Below are 21,282 nucleotides of genomic sequence, written 5' to 3'. Positions count from 1 at the left end.
GGCATGTAAATGGAAAGGAACCCAATCTGATGAGAGATTTCATGAGAATAAAGTGCTGTGAGTCGAGTTGGAAATCCTATGGGGAGAGCGGGGGGGCGGTGCTTGCCTTTTTTGTACATGTATGTAGTTTGAAAAGCTCATTAAATTGATAGTGCCTTAGAGCATTCCACAACATATTTTTAAAAGTTGAATTTTAAAATTTCTTAGCCTTACAAAAACTATATTGTTCTCTTTCCCTTTTATTTCTCAAATGAACTGTTAGTCTAGGAAGTCCTATTTGTGTAATGATTTGAGGGGGGTGCACAACAATTTTTCTGCTAAATAATTATCAATATGGTTTGTTAAGGGTTCTATGGTTTATGAGATGGTTGGCCAAATTCCACATACTCAAATGTAGCCTGTCATAATTGAAATACTCTTGTTTAATGCCCTGGTCAAGCTAAATGATAATGAGAAACAAAACTAACCAAAATCAGGACACCTGATATCAGATTTCATGAAGTAAAAAGCCTTTGTGCAGCAAGGAACCTAATGCTTTCGCTTCTTATCCTTTTAGTACAAATAAACTAAGCTTTATTGGGCTCAGTGCTAATTAAAAATGAAAGGTTTGAGAAACAGATCCACTGTGGAGCCTCACATTCCGTAAATAAGCACACTGAGCAGTTGGTACTGGTCCCTTAGGCAGCCCACATAGGTGCTGGTATGCCCCCCACAAATGACAGCATTTCTGGGAGGGAGACACAACCAAGTGCAGATTCCACTGTGCTGGTACAAGAAGAGGGAGAAAAATGTCCGGCAACTGCCTTGTTGTCATCCAGCTTTCCTACTGCAAGGAGGCTGAAGGATGGGGCTTTTAGGAAACGTCACTGCAACTAGATCCAGGGGTGCAGCCTGACTCACTGCAGCACAATGCAGCTGCCTGTGCATCGGGGACAGACACAAGGGAAAGCAGCCGCCAGCGCCGCTGCTGCCGGCACACAGAGCTGGTCACTGGGAGCATTTCTGAACTGAGGATCTGTAGAAGCTTGGAAATTCCTCCTACAACTGAGTCGGGGCCCAGTGAGGTGGGGCTCAGGTCGAGGCTGTAGACAGGAGGCGGTGCTCCCAGCCCACCTCTCACCCTACCGCGCCCTGGGAGAGCTGGGAACTAGGCTGTTCACAGGGTCAGGGAGGCCAGCCCAGGACCCTCCCTCCCTGGGGAAAACAATCACGAGGGTGTTGGTCCTCCTTGGACCATACCTGGCTAGAGCAAAGCCTGCGAGCAGCCTGCAGCAGGCGCTTCTGGCTATGGCAGCTCAGAAATGAAAGCAGCAGCCACGCCTCTGAGAGCTGCAGGGAGAGCTGTGCCCAGCAAATGAGAAAAATAAGAACTAATCCTGGACTCAGAGGAAGAGGAGCGCGGAGCATCTCTCCTGCTCCTTGGTGTCCTTTACATGAGGACTCCCTGCCCTCTGGGTGGTAAATCTGCAGAACCTTCCTCTGTGCTCTGACCCCCTGCTGACATCACTAACCTGTGACAGAAACATCCCCACCCGGTACCTGCTCCTCCTGCGGCTCCCAGCCCAGCCTGGAGCCTCTTTGTATGCCGCGGACATGGCCAGCCAGCAGGACTCTGGCTTCTTTGAGATCAGCATCAAATATTTACTGAAATCCTGGAGTAATAGTGAGTAACAGAAAATAACCTTTGCTTGTTTATCTGTGTGTTTGTCGGCTGGATGTTGTATAAGGTTGGAGAAATAAAATCTCAACTGGATGCATATGCTTGTGAGCCGAGGAAGTTTTTTTGCTTTCTCTGCTATGAAAATCAAAATGTCAGTGACTGAAACAGCTCTCCTTAGATGCAGAGGCTGCAGTGGAATTACAGCGGATTTTGTTTGATCATATTTTCAAGTGCGATGGCCCTTCCAATCTGACAGAGCTCACCAGAGGGCATTCAGGCTGCATTTCCTGCCTTGTTGGGCATTTGGTATTTATTTGATTTGTTCAGGCTTTAGCTCAATACTCTGTGAACTGTGGTTTAGCCAGAGGGGTGTATCAGGGTTTCAGTTTCAGAGTACTTCCTAATTGTTTTATTAGGGTATTGTCTAAAGACAAAAAGTACTTAATAGTCCGAAACCTGAGATTCATCTTTTTTTGTACACAGAGGCATTTGCACTCTTATTTGATCTGTCCGTTGTCTGTGTGGATGATGCTCAGGACGGTATTTAATATTTGAATTTTTAACAATCCTGATGTTTGCTCTAGTCCAAATAATGTACTTTTCTGAAATATAAATAGGCAAGGTTCTGAATATCAGGATATCAGAATATTCTGGCTTCCGAAGTTCCATCTCTGACCTACTTAAAGATTTTGAGCAATAAAATATTTCAAAATGACAACCTCCATGGCTTCGTGGATCTGGAATCAAATGAAAATGAGGCCTCCAGGGTGTCAGTGATGCCTTGTGTTTTTGGAACAGTTTAAAAACAAAGTCTTCCCTGTTTCACCAACAGCCTTTGTACTTGCTCTGGGTAACATTGTCAGGTATTATAGATCATTAATTGTTTGGAATTTTTAAAAAATTTCCAATAAATATTTTGATGTTATATTAGGTGCATACTAATTAATCTACCTGTATGCAAAGACTTGGCAATTAATTATCTCCTACACAAATGACCTGTGGCCAAGATTGTTCTGTAAACAAAACCTGGGCAGGAGAACCTGAGCCATAATTGCTTTGAGAAAACTGCCAAAATCTCTTCAGCTTTGAGGTATACAAAGATATACATCTCTCAATGATATTTTCAGAAACCATTTTTTTAATGATTGTTTTGCACCGTTATATATACTATGGGGCTTCTATAAGTGAGAAGCCATTTAGGAGCAATACTGTCACCCAAATAGCATTCCTTTATCTGTTACAGCCATAACTCATTTTATCGTGTGTGTAATCCTTCCTACTTCAGGAAAAATCTCCCTTTGTTTCTCCACCCTCTGATTAATGAAAAGAATTTGACATACAGGGTTCTTTATGGAACAGTTTTCCAAACACTGGAAAGGCCTCCTGTGCGTCTGACAACAGCCAGTGATTTTCAATCATTTTGGGTTCTCCGAGGCCAGATTTCTTTCTTTCATTAATTATTGTCATTGCTTTATGAGAGAGAAAATTGTGCTCTGACAATATTGAGGCCAATGGGATTTCTTTTAGAATCATTCTCCCCTTGTTTTTAAATTACTCTGGACAGAGTATATTCCCTCCACCATTCCTAAGCTCTCCCCACCCTCTCCACACTCACATCAGAAAATGGTTCAAAATTACCGTTCATTTATATTTGGGAAGTATCTAGGATACAATTTTGAATTCTTTCAATTCATTCAGCAGCTATTTATTCAACACCTACTATGTGCCAGACTATGGGGCTACAAAGGTGAATAAGACAGGTCCCTACCCTTGATCTTAATGTCTTCACTGGAACTTGGTGTTCTCTAGCATTCCTTTGGGGCTCAGAATGTTTTCAGTCCTGTCTTGAAAGAGAAAGAGTAAATATACTTTATGCATAGTCTTCTTTAAACTTGTTGCAACACTAACCTGCTTGTAATCTAGTATAGCTCCCTGTTTTACATATTTTCAGTAGCAAAGAGAGAAAGGAATTTGTCTGTATGGAAGATAAAGTAGAAAACAGAAGCCTTAGGGCTTTAAGCTACTCAGGGTGACCTGGCTGGGAGGATGTACACAGGAAAAGCCACTCCTTGGCCCAGCATCACAAGTTTGAGGGAAGAAACTGTGAGAAGAACCAGGCCCCTAATTATATAGCAGTGGTTATTTATAAATGAGCAACAATTAAAAAGCAATAAAACCAACTCTATAACTATGGCTGGCTGCTTTGCAAGGTGGTAGTAAGAGATAAGATAATCCCATGAACTTTTCCAAGATTTCCATTTGTTTTTGTTGTTGTTAACCCTCATCCAAGAAATGGTACATTGTGAGAAAAATGTAATTTTATATACTGAAGAATTAACAAGTCAATTAAGACACTCATTGCCTGGTGAGAAGTGTTAGCTTTTTCCCCTATTCATGTTGGCACCCTCTTCTTCCTGGGCATGCCCACTCTGTCAGGCTGCCCTTTCCGTGTAAGGGCATTGGGAATTAAAATGGCATTGATGCTTGAGAATAAAATGTCCTTTTCAGAGCTCACTGCAGAGGCTTTCCTTATCCCCTTGGACACCTGTTCTATTGCTCCTTCCCCACCCCTGTCCAGGCTTTCCCCAGCTTTTCGGTGATTCTCCTAGTGACTGCCCTGTGGTAGTCAGTCTAACCTGGGACACTCCAATGTGACAAGGAGCATCCTGGAGAGGCTTCTGCCAGCATTTCAAAGACTACACCACAGCTTCTCCTGCCCCGAGGGTCTGTGACCATCATTCAGGACCTTCTCTGAACTCTTCGTCCATCCTCTCATGTTGTTTTTCTGCTCCTGCCATGTTTAATCTGCTTACCTTCCTCTGAATTTCACTACCTTGCTCTCCAGTCCATGCCCACACACACATCGGCCCCACTCTGGCACACCCTCACCTAGAACACGCAAGTCACAGGACCAAATGGGCTTAGATCTCTAGCTCCTGCACTTTGTGGACTTGGACAGTTATCTACTCTGCCTCAATGTTCTCATCTATACAATAGAGGCAAAAATAATGAGTAGCTCACAGGAGTAAATGAGATATTAAGATGTAAAGCACTCAGCACAATTTCTAGCACATTGATATTATTTTTACATATATTGAGCATTTACAATAGACTCCAATGCTTCTCTCTTCTCTAAACTCACTAAAAATCAGACGTAGGCCATACTTCCTCTTAGCATTGACATCCTCAGGAATCATTCTGTATGTAGTCACAGCACTGAAGAAGGGAATTGAATGAATATAGATGAAATTAGTTGCTTGCTTTGGACCACTTTTCTTTCTATATTTACCTTTTAACTGTACTCCCTTTTCCACTGCAGCTACCATTGAAATATTCCTACCTTCCCTAAGTACATACCTTCCAGCAGCATAGGGTGGCCTGGGCATTCTCTCAGTATAGAAAGCCACCTTGGGTTCTCAGGTTTGCTATAAAAAAAGGTTAGAGCAGATTGTTCCAAACTATTTTCTGGAAAGGAGGGGTTGTTTTGTGTTGATGGATAGAGCTTGTGCGAAGGTTCTCCCACTGATCTGAAAACTCTGACTGGCTGTCCTGATGTTTACATCCATCCCCATGTGCAGTGAACACAGGCCCAATGACAAAAGTAGTCAGAATCCATTCAAGGCCTTAATTTTTCCAGGGTAGTTGTGTCCTTCCTATAACAGTTGGCACCCCCATGGAGGGAAACTTTTGAATGCCAATTAACTCTTTCAAGTAATGAGTTAATTAATTTCATTGACAAACTCTCCCGTAGTTGTTTCGGAAGGAGCTGGTATGTGTAAAATGTCTAATGTTGCTGTAGAAAAACATGCAATGATTTTCAGAATCGGATGCGGCATTTTTCAGGTAGTGAGTTAGGTTGTGGTGATAAGGATACTGTTCAGCCCAACGTAGAAATGCCAGTTGGTAAAGGGTTAGCTCTGGGGACAAAAAATAATGTACAAGTCAGGATTGAAAACACCTCCAACTGGCCTCAGAGCAGTGCTTATGGGCCCGATTTATGTCAGCCGTGAACCCAGGCACTAGGAGAAAGACTCCAGAAAAATCTCAAAATATTCGTTTTAGCCTCTTTGTAGAGTTGGTTTAAATAAATAGAAAAGTAAAGAGTTTTAACCAAGTTGCCTCAATCCAGCAGAGCAGTACTTACCCCACTCAGATCTTTCAACAGGAGAAGGTACCCAACACTGGTCCAGGCACTCGGAGAGCATTACTCCAGTATTTCTGCAGCCGTGATCCCTTCTACTAAAGCTGCTCATGGTCCTGTTGAGACACAAAACTCCAAATAAACATCCACTCTAAGTAGACAGGGTATATCCCTGGGTTTATGATGGAAACAAACTAGAGGTGTGGTTGGTTGGTTGGTTGGTTAGCTGGTTGGTTGGTTGTTTAAACATATGAACAACCCTAGAATAACATACTGCCACATTGGCCGTGGGTCCACTCTGTGTCAAATGTTTATATGTAGAGCAGCCACATCATTATTTGTACAAACTGAGACACTTTTGAGAGTGCAAGTTAATAATAATGCTGGGACACTAGGCATGAACTGGGATAGCCCTGGGCAAAGGAGGCCATATGACTCCTCTGTTTATCACCTTCACTCTCTCTAATAATCCTGCAATTTATATATATCATCCACATTTTACAGATAAAAAAAGAAAAATGAGAGTTGAGAAAGTGATATTCTCAGAACCAGGATGCTAATAAGTGCCATGAACCCCAGCCCCCAATGCAGTTGATAATCTTATTTTTAAAATCACCCGTAGAATGATCAAAGGAAGAACACTTTGCGGAACTTAGTGCTTTATAGGTACTTTCATTCTTGATGTCTGATGCTCTGCTCATTCTTAACCTCCTCTCTCTCTGGGCACCCCTGAGGGACTCTCTTTCTCTCATCTCTCTCTCTCAACTAACATCTCTCTCTCTGTCTCTCTCTCACTCGCTCGCTCTCGCTCTGTGTGTGTGTGTGTGTGTGTGTGTGTGTGTGTTCTGGAGACCACCACCATCCCTTAGCACAGACCTGTTTAAAAGGACTAAGTATTGACAAGTCTTCACCATCATTATGACAAATACACTAGTTCTGCACACTATGGTCATTGGATGTCACACACGTACACAAGGACATTATGGTTAAAAGGTATGTTGCTTCTGTTAGGAGTGTTTTATGTTGATTTCTTCCACTTTTAAGATCTATGTAAATTCATAATGTAAATGGCTCCAGTAAATAAAAATGTATTAATGATCTTTACTTCTTTTAAAATTGTCATTTCCTTCTTGCTGAGGTTTCTCTGATAGGTTGTATTTTTTTTTTTTTTTTTTTTTTAGGAAACAGTAGCAAACCTCTAATTCTCTTCAACTCTGAGAATAGAGAGAATATTTCCAGTGATAATGGAAATCTATTTATAATTAAGGTGTCACATTTTACTTGATAGCTTTGGTCTCCACCATCATAAAATTCTCCACAGACTGGCAACACAAAATGATCCAATTTCAATGTCTTTTCCTACTTTTGCACCAATAAGAACTGAAGAATCAGAGAGACAAAGTACAGTAGGCAAGGGGGAGGAATGTCCTAACAATGTTACAATCTGGGAATAGCCCAGGGTATTTGAAAAAAGTGGCCAGTATTTAGCTGTCTCAACTGATACAACATGCAGATATTCTCTTTATTTAAAACACATCTGTTCCAAAACATTTTAATACTCATGACTTAGTAGTTCATTTTGGGGTATTGTTCAAGGAGTAGAATGGGTTACATAGGTCCTGATCATCGTATTAGTAATGTCTATATTTTTTGAGCTTATGTGATATTCAGAATGCACAAGTGGGTTTGGGTTAATAAGAAATGACATTTGACTCTTGGGGCTGTTCTGTTCATTGACAGCCCCACATAAAGCTCGCAGGTTCTTGGCTAGGGCTAAACCTCAAGTTTATTTGGTGCCTTATAGTTTATTCAGTGCCTTCAAACAGATTACCCCATTTGATGAATGAGATGCATTGATTATGAATAAACCAGCTTCTTAAATGTTCCTGGTTTGGAATGATAAGGCTTAATTCTCCCAAAGTTTAGGTTCTCTGTTCAAATAAACAAATAGTCATAGTCCACTTCTTTACTCTGAATAAGACTTTTCTATGCATTATATATCTTGGCATTTATCACTTAAGATATACAGTGATAAGCCCATCCAAAAAACTTATGTATTAAGTTTTCCTACATTGTACCCTAACATTTGTACCTTAGCATTCCCTTAGTCCTTAGTCCTCTTTTTTAAACCCTTACATATTTCAGAATTTCTGCCATGTGGTGCCTCCTGGGAGTCACCCACTGTGTGTGTGTGTGCGCGCGCGCGCATGTGTGTGTGTGTGTGTGTGTGTGTGTGTTCGTGTTCGTTCTAGAGAGCACTACCCCTTAGCACAGACCTGTTTGAAAGCACTACGTATTGACAAGTCTTCACCATCATTATGACAAATACAGTGTAGAGAGGGCTTAGCAGGTAGGCACCCAGTCTTGGAAAATTGAGTGGCATTTGTGGAAAAGATAGTATACAACTTTATCTCATTTTTTCCTTACTAACTTTTCTCATTCAACAGATTTCATTAATCAGACTCGTGTAAGTATTGCTTCATTGTAGAACTGAAGGCTGCATGAAGAAGAGAATGCTGTCTCTTAGAGCTGAGAAGTTGTATCTCCCGGGTTTGGAGGGGCAGTGATGGGAATAGCCTTTTCCATAAGATCACTTTTGCTTACTTTCCAATGCTGGATTATACTAAAAACTTACTATCTTAGTGTCAACTTTTCTTGGTTATTGCTCCCTCTAAAATGCCTTGGTACCCAACAGTGTCAGAGAAGCAAGGAAAACTCTAGTTAGTATGTCTTTCTTGAGGACCTACTATGCTCTAATTAAACTCACTGCTTTAGGAGCATCATAGCTGAGTATGAGACCCGGCTCTTCCAGTCAAGGATTTCAGATCTTCCCTTTCTTCCTTGTTAGAGCCAGGATTCAGGAATATTAACGTGGAATTTCCCAGACTTAAAGAACCCCAGGGAGAGGAACCAGTGGTATTTCAGAGACAAAGTGTGGCCTAGAGAATTTCATTTTAGATGATGTGTTTGATAGATTCTGTTGATTTTGACTTTATGTAGTTATACTTTCACTGTATCAGAAAGATACTGGAAGCCTGGTGTTTGCAGGCCAAGTCCTGTAAGAACGAATGTTTTAGAATATTCCACCTAGCAGGATGGCTGACAGAGAAGATCAAATGTAAATTACTTACCCTGACATACTTGACCAGATGTCAGGATTTGGGACAGCAAGCATTTCAGATGGGCATTTTTTACATCAGAAAGATGGGAAACAACAGTTGCCATGTTCATTGGAATTTTGATTTGGGCCTAATTTAAAGTCGGTTATCCTTCATTTTAAATGGTCTCCTCATTCTTAAGAATATTTACGGGATTAAAGGAAAGAGGATGTGTGTGTGTGTGTGTGTGTGTGTGTGTGTGTGTGTTCATATCTATATATAAAAAAGCCTAAGTGACCAGCCAACCGGACGGTAACTGTGATGTGCACTGACCACCAGGGGGCAGATGCTCAATGCAGGAGCTGCCCCCTGTAGTCAGTGCGCTCCCACAGCAGGAGCGCCACTCAGCTGACAGACAGGTGCCAGACGCTGGGCTCATGGCTGGCGAGCGGAGCGCAGCTGTGGTGGCATGAGCCTCTCCCACAGACACTCCCCCTGCACGCCTGAGCAGCACCGGTGGCAGGCACAGCAGGGTCAATGAGCAGGAGCGGCACAGTGCCCAGCCCAGGCTCGGGTTCCTCCCTAGCCACCTGCCACTTTGCACACTACTTCATGCTGTGCACAATCGATGCAGACAGCGGGCTGGAGCCCGACGAGCTGGTTGGTAAGGCCGGGCTGCAGTGGCTCGCAGGTCCACTGATCCCCGCAGGCCAGGCCAAAAGACTCCACTGGTGCAAGAATCTGTGCACCAGGCCTCTAGTCTATATATATAAGAGCCTAAGTAACCCTCTGACCATTTGACTGTTCAACAGGTAGCTATGACACACAATGACCACCCAGGGGCAGACGCTCAATGCAGGAGCTGCTGAGCTGTGGTGACTTGGCAGCTGCGGTTCTCGGGTGACGCACCCAGAACCAGAGAGGAGGGAGCCCGATTCTGGGGTGCGTCACCCAAGAACTGCCCTCTTGCAATCCAGGACCCCTCGGGGGATGTTGGAGAGCCGGTTTCAGCCCAGTCCCCGCAGGCCAGGTCAAGGGACCCCACCAGTTTCTATAAGTTAAGTTTCATCTTATAACTCACCTATATCCTTACACTTTTCTTCTTTTCCACTGAACATACAAACACAAGCATTTAAATCTTAGTCACTCAAAACTCCAGATGCTCGGCAGTGAAAGTTTATATTCTGCCAGCATATCAGACTCTATAATGAGTCTGATTTTGGTTTAATTCCTTCCCACTGTTTAGTCATTTGATGAGCTGCAGATGGAAATTTAAGCCAAAGCTATAAAATTTCACTAATACTTTTTATTCTGCTGTAAGAATTTGTTGTCATGTCAACTAAAGGAAGTTGAAATCTTTTTCAAAAAGGCATTAAAATCTACATTAAGTGCTTTCATCAACTCTAATTTGATATACAGCTCTGACTGCCTCTGCTGTTTTAATAAATTGAGAGTGCAGAGTTGTTTAACAGTTGAAGACGGCTTTGAAATTTCCAGGACTTCTCAGCTAATGGCATAAGCACAACAATATTATGGAAATACACAATTAAATTGCCATTAAAGATTTCTTCTTAAGCTTAAGAACACTAGGCTGACTTCTTTGAGTTTAGCCTTAAATAGGTAAATATGTATTTTGGCAGCCATGAAAAGGAAGGGGTATTAAATTAACTAAGGCAATACTTGAGTAAAATTCCATTTGAATGTTGTATGTATTTATGTAGGAAGGATTAGACAAATCAAAAGAATGCTTCAATTGTACAAATACAAGATTAGGCTTTTCTTCCGTGTTTTTGTTTTGTTTTGTTATTTTGCTGTGTGTGACCTTGTTTATGTCCTTGCCTCACTTCCTTATAGGAAAGGAACAAACCTGCCACTTTGTCTCTAGCAGTCTCATGTGAAGGGTTTGAATGCTCCACTGAAACGTGGGCTTGAGGTGAACAGCATAATACTTGCCAGTTATTGCTCCCACACCATTGAAGCTAGACTAAAGGAGGTTGAGTTGTACATTATTGAACTTGACTGATAAGTACAGCCGGGACCTCTGACAAGATTTCTAAGCTTGGTCAGTTTCTTGGACTAGCTCACTTCTCAGTATTCTGAATAAGAAAAAGTTGTCACACTACACAGCCTGTCAGGTTTTTTTCTGTTGTTGTTTTTTACAGTAAAGTTACTGTGTATCTAACTCAGTAGAAGTCAACAGGGCTGTCTCTTGATCTGATGATAAGCTTTCATTCTGCACAGGCGGATAATGGTGTTTATGGAAATTCCTAACATTCTGGAGGTTTTTATAACATAGGATCATACAGGCAAAAGACACTCTCCTAGGTTTGGGTAGATTTGTATCAATGAAGCCATGTTGAAATACAAAAAGGAATAAGGATGCAAGATGCTACAAAAAAATCTGTCTGAAACATTATTTGGTGGGTAATACCATTCACCATTACTTAATGCTGGCAGCGAGACAGAAGGCTCTGTGGCAGGTTTAAACAATTTTAAAACTAAAAGAGTTGCTCTAGGTAAATAGATTGCTTGTGACTTTAGAAAATTATAAGCAGTTACTTTAAAATTTACAAGTTAGAGCACCATTTAGAAGAAAAATTGCATTTCTTTTTTAAAAAAACTCTGCTTTTCAATTTTGAGTTTTTGAAAGCCACATTTTAAACAAATGTCTCCTAAAAATTAGGCCTTGCAATTGAATGACAAATGGACTTAGCTAGTAGTATCATGTACTATTTCAGCTCCTCAAATATAATCTCCTGCTTGTCTAATGAGAATTTTAGCTTCCTTGGGGAGTTTAGAGAGAAGCCAAGACTTGTGTTGGGCCAGACTGAGTATTCTGTTTCACTTCCCTGCTTTGACGGTGGCCTGAGGCCTGTTCTCATCTTTTCTTCCAGGTTGAGTGTGCATGACAGCCTGTCCTGTTTCTCTTTTATTTGACTGAATACAATTGCAAGAAAATAGGAAAGTAAGAGACATTTTAGTCTTACTTTGTGATTTTGCGTTCCATTTACTGACAAACCCCGAGTCCTTATTATCATGGGAATGCTAATCCTAGTCTTATGCCAATGGAGATATCAATTTTGAAGATGTTTGAAACCTGGCCCATTTTCAATTGAAAAAAGAACAACTTTTTTTGTTTGTTTTTTTAAAAATTTATTTTATTGTTTTTTTACATAGAGGAAGGGAGAGAGATAGAGAGTTAGAAACATCGATGATGAGAGAAACATCGATCAGCTGCCTCCTGCACACCCCCTACTGGGGATGTGCCTGCAACCAAGGTACATGCCCTTGACCGGAATCAAACCTGACCCTTCAGTCCGCGGTCTGACACTCAATCCACTGAGCCAAACCGGTTAGGGCAAGAACAATTTTTTTTTAACTAACAATTTTAAATGCTTGAACTTTAAGAAAAATAAATATTTATTAGTGATGAAGATTCCTCCACATTTTAAATATCCAAAAATCTGTTTACCTTCACTTCTTTTTTGTTAACCATTTTATTAGGCATTTATTGCTTATTATGATTTTCTTAGAGGGGCAAAGAGTTCAAAATCAAATTATTTTTTGAAGTTCGTCAGATGCTTTACTGAAGAAAATATATAAATTGGAAAGGATTGAGTATGATTCTGAGGTGACTTTCATTTCTAAACCCCAAATCCCTCTTGACACTAATCACAGTACAGTAACCTACATGCTGTTCACAAGTAGAATGGTATGGTTAATACATAGAAGTAATTTTTGCCATCAAGTGATTTGGAATGTGTGTTATTTTAGGATATTTTTGCTATAAATAACTGAATAATTTCATAATGGCTAAAAGAATAAAGACTTTTAATGGGCTTGCCTAACCCACAGGCTGGAGATGGGAGGTGGAGATGGGTTGAGAAACACAAGAACCCAGACATTCCCATCTTCAGACTTGTCACTGCATAATCACAAGATGGCCACCTCAGTTCTAAACATTTTTGCTTTACTTAAGAGTCTGGAAGGAAGGAGACCCAGGGTAGGTCTTTCTTTTGGAAAGAAGAGGATTTATCCAAAGATCCTGGCAAACTTTCACTTGCTTTCCTCTGACTGGAACTGGGTTGTATGCCACTCACTGGCCAGGTTGACTGGGATTACCATGTTGGCTTAGACAAATCAGGATCCTTAATGCCCCAGCACTGGGGTGGGCCCACCTTCTGTAGGACAAAGATTTCTACCTGCTACCCAAATAAAATAGGGATTCTTTTACCAAGGGAGAAGAGGAGGCAGCCAATAGTAGCCACCTTAAAATATAAACTGAACCTTGGTAGATTTATCATTTTCTTTCATCTTCTCCATGACCCTATTTTACACATACCATTGTAAGTGTCAGAGCCAGGAATGAAACCTAGACTCTAGGATAAATGCCAAACAATGCTACCTATCATCATTATTCGCAAGATAAAATTATGAACAATAAATGAAATTGATGAAACTCAGGTCAGAGCAGAAATATACTGGTTTATTGAAATCTGTCATTAGATCAAAATGAACGAATACAGTAATTATTTATTTGAAGGCCATCCAACAGTAGTAGACAAAATATCCTTAATAATTCTGTAAGGAAGGAAGGGAAGGAGGGAGGGAGGGGGGGAGGGAGAAAGGGAGGAAGAAAGAGAAAGAAAGAAAGAAAGAAAGAAAGAAAGAAAGAAAGAAAGAAAGAAAGAAAGAATCTTTAATTTTGCCATTACCAAAAAAAAGATAAAATGTTTTCCTGTTTTCAGATATTTCCATTTATGTTGAAATACCAGTATTATCAATGAGGTTTAAATTTGAATTTTATTGTTCAGACTTTACTAATTTGAAAGGATTTTTTCACTGACTATTTTACCTAAATATGGCCTCCTTAAGCTTCGTCTTGCAATGGTCTAAGAATAGTTAGACCATTTGTTTCAGCCACTGTGCTAAGCACTATCTCATTTAAACTTCATCAGATCCTGTTGCGCCAAATACCATTTTATAGATGAAAAAACTAAAACAAATAAACAAGTAGCCTTCCTCGGGTAAGTGTTTTAGTAAGTGCTCGTGGCCAGGTTCAAATTTGCTTCTGGCTCCAGGACCTCTATTCTTACTGGTGGCCCAGCAGGAGCGCTTCTCAGCCCTCTTCTCCTCTGTTCATCCTCTCTCCCCCTCCTCACACCCTAATGGCTGAAAGAGTCAGCTTCTTGATTTCTCAGCCTTTAGTGCAAACTTGCAACTGCGGTACCATTGCTGGGGGGAACTCCTAGAATGTCTGTTTCTTCCTGAAAATATGAAGAATGCATCTTTGGCTACGCTGCTTGACCTGCTGCTTTCAGCCTTTAAGTACTGTATGTGTAGACAGCAGAAAAAGAATTTTAAATTCTAATACCCTAAAATGACTTCAAGCTGAACAAGAGCCAAGTCGCTGCTCTTAGGACAGGATTGTCTAGTAAAAGTGACCTACGTAAATCAGTAATCACAAGAAAATATGATGGTAATCAACCTCACGAAAGATGAATTGTGTATATGAGTAAGAGTGATCATTGTTTGTACATAAATATCACTCATTGACCCCTGAGGCCAGGTTTTCCCTGTTATTTCCATGTGTTGCTGATAGTCATCGTCAAAGCTGAATCTTTTCTTCCTACCCATGTGAAGTTGTGACCTCATCTCTCTCCTCCAGGTCCCTCGTTGTGCTCAGCTTCCTCATAAAAAATCCTGGATTTCACTATCAGTCAATCCCACGCAAGAAACTGGAGTCCTTTTCAACCTTTTCTGTTCTTTATTCACAACATTGCTAAAATGCCTCATGCTTTCCTTTCCCAATGACATTTCCCACATCTGCATCTTGGTCACCATCACCTCTGCCAAGGCCTGGTTCCAGGTCATACACCTCCCAGCCAAAGTATTCAAAACTCTTTCTTGCTGGCCTCTCTGCTGCCATCACCTTCCAGGACAGTCGGGTCCTGGTCACAGCTCTGAGTGTGATCTTCACCTTTGTTCCTGTGATTGTGTATTGGTGCTGAGAGTGGTGTTTCTTACACAGGGATTGTGTAACAAGTGCTTTTTATGTTGATGGTCACAAACACATTGAATAATTAAGATGTCATTATGAACTGAAAGTCGTTATCTGAATTCATTTAGTTATCCATATGTATCCAAACCACTTATTTTTTGGTAGGTTTGAGAGTTCTGTGGCATGCAGAAATGGACTCAGTCCCTGACCCACAGTCTGGAATCATGGTCATGACCACGGGTGGTATGGGAATATTATTGTAGTGCTAGAAATGCTCTTTAAGGTAAGAGGAGTAACATATACGATTGTGTGCATTTTCATGCTGCTGAGATGTAAAGAGCCTGGGTTGGATGGGCCCAATACAGAAATTTAAAAAAAGCTTTGCCTGAAGTTACGTTAAAGACTGAAAGATAAGTATAATTATCTGGTTAAAATATTAAATGAGCCCAAGCAAAGGATCTAACCAGTGATCAAGTGTATACACTTTAGTGATAGAAGGCAGAAGGCCCACTGGACCATTCTCAAGTGTCCCTTATACGCAACATAAGTCATCAAACTGTCCTGATAAGCTCATTCAATATCATATTGTTTTGCCAGACAAGGTCTTTGTTTTATTTTATTTTTTTTTATTTTTATTATTTTTTTTTTTGATTTATTGAGCAAATATTTTTTTTTATACTTTTTTTTTTTAAATTAAATCTTTATTGTTCAGATTATTACATTTGTTCCTCTTTTTTCCCCCCATAACTCCCCTCCTTCCAGCTCCCACCCCACCCTCCACCTCACTCCCCACCCACTGTGTTCATCCATAGGTGCATGATTTTTGTCCAGTCACTTCCCGCATCTCCCACACCCCTTTTTCCCCCAAGAATAGTCAGTCTATTCCCTTTCTATGTCCCTGATTCTATTATAATCACCAGTTCATTCTGTACATCAGGTTATTTATTCACTTGATTCTTAGATTCATTTGTTGATAGATGCATGTTTGTTGTTCATAATTTGTATCTTTACCTTTTTCTTCTTCTTCCTCTTCTTAAAGGATACCTTTCAGCATTTCATATAATACTGGTTTGGCGGTGATGAACTCCTTTAGCTTTTCCTTATCTGTGAAGCTCTTTATCTGACCTTCAATTCTGAATGATAGCTTTGCTGGATAAAGTAATCTTGGTTGTAGGTTCTTGGTATTCATCACTTTGAATATTTCTTGCCATTCCCTTCTGGCCTGCAAAGTTTCTGTTGAGAAATCAGCTGACAGTCGTATGGGTATTCCCTTGTAGGTAATTAAGCCTCTTTCTCTTGCTGCTTTTAAGATTTTCTCTTTGTCTTTTGCTCTTGGCATTTTAATGATGATGTGTCTTGGTGTGGTCCTCTTTGGATTCCTTTTGTTTGGGGTTCTCTGCGCTTCTTGGACCTGTAAGTCCATTTCTTTCTCCAGGTGGGGGAAGTTTTCTGCCATTATTTCTTGAAATAGGTTTTCAATATCTTGCTGTCTCTCATCTTCTGGCACTCCAATGACTCTGATATTAGACCGCTTAAAGCTGTCCCAGAGGCTCCTTACACTATCTTCACACTTTCGGATTCTTTTTTCATTTTGCTTTTCCAATTGGGTGTTTTTTGTCGAATCTTTGGTTTGATTATTGTACTCCTCTGGTCTGCTATTGGGTATAATATTCTTTATTTCAGTCCGTGTATGCTTACTTTCTAATTTCTTTATCGTAGCATCGAGGGTCTCATTAGTTTTCGTGAGGCTCTGCACAAATTTATGGCAAGCCCTCAAAATTGCGATTCTTAGCTCCATATCCTCCATTTCTGTCATGTTTCTTTGTCTCCGCATCTTTTATGCTTTCTTGGTGCACCCCCTTGTGGTCTCTGTGCGCAGTCTTGTTCTAGCCAAGCCTTAATTGTTGTAGTTAACACTAGAGGGATTTGACCCCCAGGCCGGCTGGCTATAGGAATCAGCTGTATGGAAAACGTCTGCCTTCTGGGGAGGCGCTAATCCAGCCTTTGCCTGAGGCGATCGGCAAATGGCTGTGCGCAGGCTTTGGGCGGGGCGGGATCAACAGGGCGGGCGGAGGGAGCAGTTATGGCCACGCTCAGTCCCATTCCCAGAGGCTCTGCTTCTCAGAACCCCGGCAGCCGCTGCAAACCTCGGAGAGAAAGCTGCCCTCAGGTTCCAACTGATGCCGGATAATCCCGCTTCTCCCGTTTGAGTCTGGGTCCCTAGAGACTCGCCCGGATCTGGAGCCCAGAGTCTGAGACTCACTCCCGACAGAAAACGACAACCGCGCCCTCAGCCACCAGCCCGCTTTGCGCGCGCACCTCGGTACCTTTGTATTTTCCACACTGCGCCGCCTCTGAGCCTCGATTTGCTGTTCTCTTTCCTTCTAGTTGTAGAGTCTCTCTTCAGCCAGCCTTCCTGTGGTTCTGGGTGATGTCCGTTCAGTCTTTTAGTTGTATTTTTGAAATGGTTGTTTGCGGCAGCGGTCTCCGGTGTTTACCTACGCCGCCATCTTGGTCTCGCTCCTCAAGGTCTTTGTTTTAGGGGGTGACTAAAACACTGTCACTTCTGGGCCAGGAGAATGAAAATACTCTTCAGACTCTGGAAAAAGGACAGAGAGAAATTGTTGATACTGTTCCTAGGATGTCTTTCCCCATATCAGTCTGCATTTGATTGGGTCTGTTTTATACTGAAAGATGATGACTTGGTTGTTTTGTTCAGTTCATTGTTTTCATGAAGTTTCTGCTATTGACCCACACAATGGAGAGAAGGTTAGAATGTTCTTTATGGAGTGTTAAGTTAATGGCAAAGACCTAGCCATGCCTGACAGTGCTGGGGCTGGCAAAGTTATGCGCACTCAGAGTTTGAGTCCAAGTCTCTGTCTCTTCCACCTTAAGTGGGAAGTCAATCACGTCCGGAAGAGTGAACCAGGAGAATCATCCCATTTAGGTTATTTGCTTTTAAGTTTTTCTTGATGGAAACAGAAGTGAGTCCCACTTTCACTGAGCCCTGCTGTAGAGGGAAGCGATGTAACACTGGTCAGGTGGCACAAAGAAGAAAGGCCCTTTGTGCCAGCCTAGTTTTCCGTTGTGTTCCCTGTGAGGAGAGGTTTAGTACCCACACTGGGCAGTAGCTCAGACCTGTGGGTCCTTCTCCACATGGAGGAGCCATCGTGTTTTACTTTGCTGTTATTTCTTTTTTATTCTTATGCTTTTTGACCACTGGATTTATTCATTTTGATTGTAATACATACTGTGGGAAGAATTTATGTAAGATTTACTTTTTTCATATAATTTGGGTTATGAACATGTACTTTGCCTCAGCCACTTACTTGCTATGTGACCTTGAGTAGAGTACTTAAACTCTGTATCTTTATAAATGAATAATATCTTTTTATGTATGTATATATACCATCCCATAGCGCCATAACAGAGTTAACATTGATGAAATGTTTAGTATGCAGCCTCATTCTAGTAATTGCTTGATAAGTGGTAGCCATTATTATTATTAATTTACCTATTTAATGCTTGTCTAAATTCCTCTGTGAGTTAATGGTTTTATTATGTCTTCCCACTACCAAGACAATATGACCAGGAATTGAAGAATCCTGGAGTCTCTTTGTGACATCATTGTCACAACTTGGTGATCTGACATTTTGGTAAAGAGGCATATTTCTGGAACTTCAGAAAGTAAAATGTTGAAGATGTCCCAGGTGAAATACCTTTATTTCACATTCACAGTTGTGTAAATGACTGAATACGAGCCCTGTGTGAGGATATGCTACTGTGGCAGCATTTCCTGCAAGTGTCACATGAATTGAATCTGAAGCATGTGTTTATTGGACTGGAGTCAAACTTCTCCCCAAGTGTCACCTTCAGGGTTCAGTCTTCTCTGACCATCCACTTCCCCTACCCTTTCTACACACTTCCATTGTAGCAATGGCAGCTTTGTTGTGTAAATACGCTTTGCCAATCTAGGTCCCTCCTGGATAAGAGTCAGTGGCTGTTCATTGTTATATTTCCCAGGACATTTCACAGTACAGGACACATTGACTCTTGTGAATTAATGTTTAAACGTTGATGGAGTGAATAAAATTACCTGGATGGGTCTGGGAGCTTTATAAAGGCCAAACTTAACTTATCCTGTCAGTGGATCAGCTCCCAGCAAGCAATAGCAACATTTTGTATTTTGAGGTCTTTCTCTCTTTTACTCCAAGCAGTAACTCGACATCTAATCTTGAGATAAAGTCTCTTTTCTTCTGTGACCCTCACCTGTGTGTTTTTTTTAGTGGATTCTACAAATTAGATTGTATCATTGTGTTCACTGAATCCTGGGTAGATGTGTCCAGGAAGCTCAAAATGAAGTAGAGTGAAATAATTTTTAATTTATGTAGTGATCAGCCAACTTGAGAGAATATTTATGTGATGGGTTTTTTTGTTTTTGTCTTTTGATCAATCAACAGTGTCAAAGATTGCTTTCTATAAAAATTTTTAACTTATTCCCATATTTGTCTAAATGTCATTTAAATTACCTGGATCTAATTAACCTTCCAGCCACACTCTTGTTTGTTTGTTTGTTAATCCTCACCTGAGGATATTTTTCCATTGATTTTTAGAGAGAGTGGAGGGAAGGGCAGAGACAGAGAGAGAAGGACATCAATGTGAGAGAGACATATAGACTGGTTGCCTCCCCCACGCACCCCTACCAAGGCCAGGGATGAAGCCTGCAACACAGGTACATGCCGTTGACTGGAATTGAACTCAGGATACATCAGTCCACATGCCCACACTCTATCCAAACTGGCTAGGGCACCTTCCAGTCACTTTTACCAAATTGGAAGGAAACCATTCTCAGTGAAATTACTAAGTTAATTTAATTCTTTACTGGCTGAGGTCTTTTCTCCATGTGAGAGATGCTGGTGTTTCATATTTGGAGAAACTAGCTGGTTGCCTTACTAGAAATAAAGTTCTAAACACAAAGATTTTATCATGATGAATATGGTGGATGTACTCAGAGCATCAGCCCAAACTGGACACACCTGAATCAGCTTCAGGACGTCCTGAGAGTGAATCAACAGCCCTCCCCTTCCCTTCTTAAAGTATTAGATGCCTAATAGTGTAGGACACAGAGGTGGGTAAGGACACTGTGAGTCCACAGGCTTACCTCTCTCCTTCTGTGGGCTTTCAACCAAAGGCGGCCTGCTTTGCTGAGGGGGAGACACAAGGAAGTTGCAGGGAACAAAACTGCTGATTAGATACACATTCTGCTTGTCTCATGCATTGTGTTTGGACCTAGGGATACTTCTACCCAGAGGAGAAAGTGATTCACCATTTTATGGGAGGGAGGAGGCTGAGGAATAGGCTGTGACATTCGAACTCGAGGAATACTACAGAGAAGATGGAAGAGCATGAGCAAATGCAGGGAGGTGTGAAAGTGACCGGGTTTAGAGAGTGACCAGGTTCAGGGAGTGACAGCTGGATCCCAGGGTCCCAGAAGAAGAGCGACAGGTGGTATGCACAGGCAAGTTGGGTCATATTATAAGGAGAATTGAAGGACCTGCTGAAGGCTCTGGGCTCTCTCATGAAAGCATCGGGCAGGCCTCGCAGGTCTTTAAGCAGGCAGCCACATAGTCAAATCCCAGCTGATTTGGGGAATCTCTGCTGAAAATGGAGGTAGAGAGAATCATTTTGAGGACAGCCCAAGTAAGAGATGACAAGGACTCACACTAAGGCCATAGTGGAAGTGTGTGGAGAGGAGGGAACAGGTCCAAACACCTTGTCTAAGATAGAATGGCCAGGATTTTGTATCTTCCGTTGATCCAGCCTGTGCTTTATTTTAATGCATGATAAAGACATGTGAAGTTACATAGTTCATGCGAGCTGCTTAAGGAGAGAGAGAAACAGAAGCAATTGCCCAAGGAATCATGTTTTGAAATTATATGTTTGAATAGAAGCTGTTCTCTTTATATAGGATATTTTTGTTGAGATCAAAAGGTGATGCTAGAGTTCTCTCTTGACAATACTCAGTGGATTTATTGCAGGAAAATAACACAGAGGCATTTGCAGCTGCTGTGTGTAGCCTGTGGTGAATTTGTTTCATGGTTATTCCCAGGTTATAGGTTGACAAAGATTTTGTTTTGTTTTATTTGTCAATGAAATATAAAATTTAGATAACCAAATGACCTTGAATCACTGAAATGTACAAATAAGTGTCTTATTAATACTGCCTAGTCTTCTGGATACTTTAGAATAGTTGTGGGGTGTCAATTAACCTACATTGTCTAACCAATTTTTACATATGGAATTCTCCCAGGAAAATATACTTTAATTTTCACAGGACACTGATGTATCATAAAGGCCCCCAAAGATACCACTTCTTAAGAAA

General features: G+C 41.2%; 1 protein-coding gene across 7 annotated transcripts in view; it reads left to right on the top strand.

The window, feature by feature from the left end:
* FRY (FRY microtubule binding protein) overlaps positions 1-21,282 on the top strand; it is a 559,746-nt gene that overhangs the window by 187,736 nt on the left and 350,728 nt on the right. For 2 of the 7 annotated variants that reach the window (XM_070409377.1, XM_070409375.1), the window contains exon 1: positions 1,331-1,663. The exons of the other annotated variants lie outside the window; for them this stretch is intronic. In XM_070409377.1, the coding sequence (XP_070265478.1) occupies positions 1,594-1,663 (70 nt within the window). In that variant the 5' untranslated portion in view covers positions 1,331-1,593. Of the gene's footprint in view, positions 1-1,330; positions 1,664-21,282 lie in introns of those variants that run through there. 7 annotated transcript variants of the gene reach the window in all.

This window comes from Myotis yumanensis, unplaced genomic scaffold (assembly GCF_028538775.1).
Source record: "Myotis yumanensis isolate MYYU_CA2020_CCGP unplaced genomic scaffold, mMyoYum1.0.hap1 SCAF_3, whole genome shotgun sequence".
In the NCBI taxonomy this organism is placed as follows: domain Eukaryota; kingdom Metazoa; phylum Chordata; class Mammalia; order Chiroptera; family Vespertilionidae; genus Myotis; species Myotis yumanensis.
The sequence above is the reverse complement of the archived record's forward strand: the minus strand, read 5'-3'. Positions and strand labels throughout refer to the sequence as shown.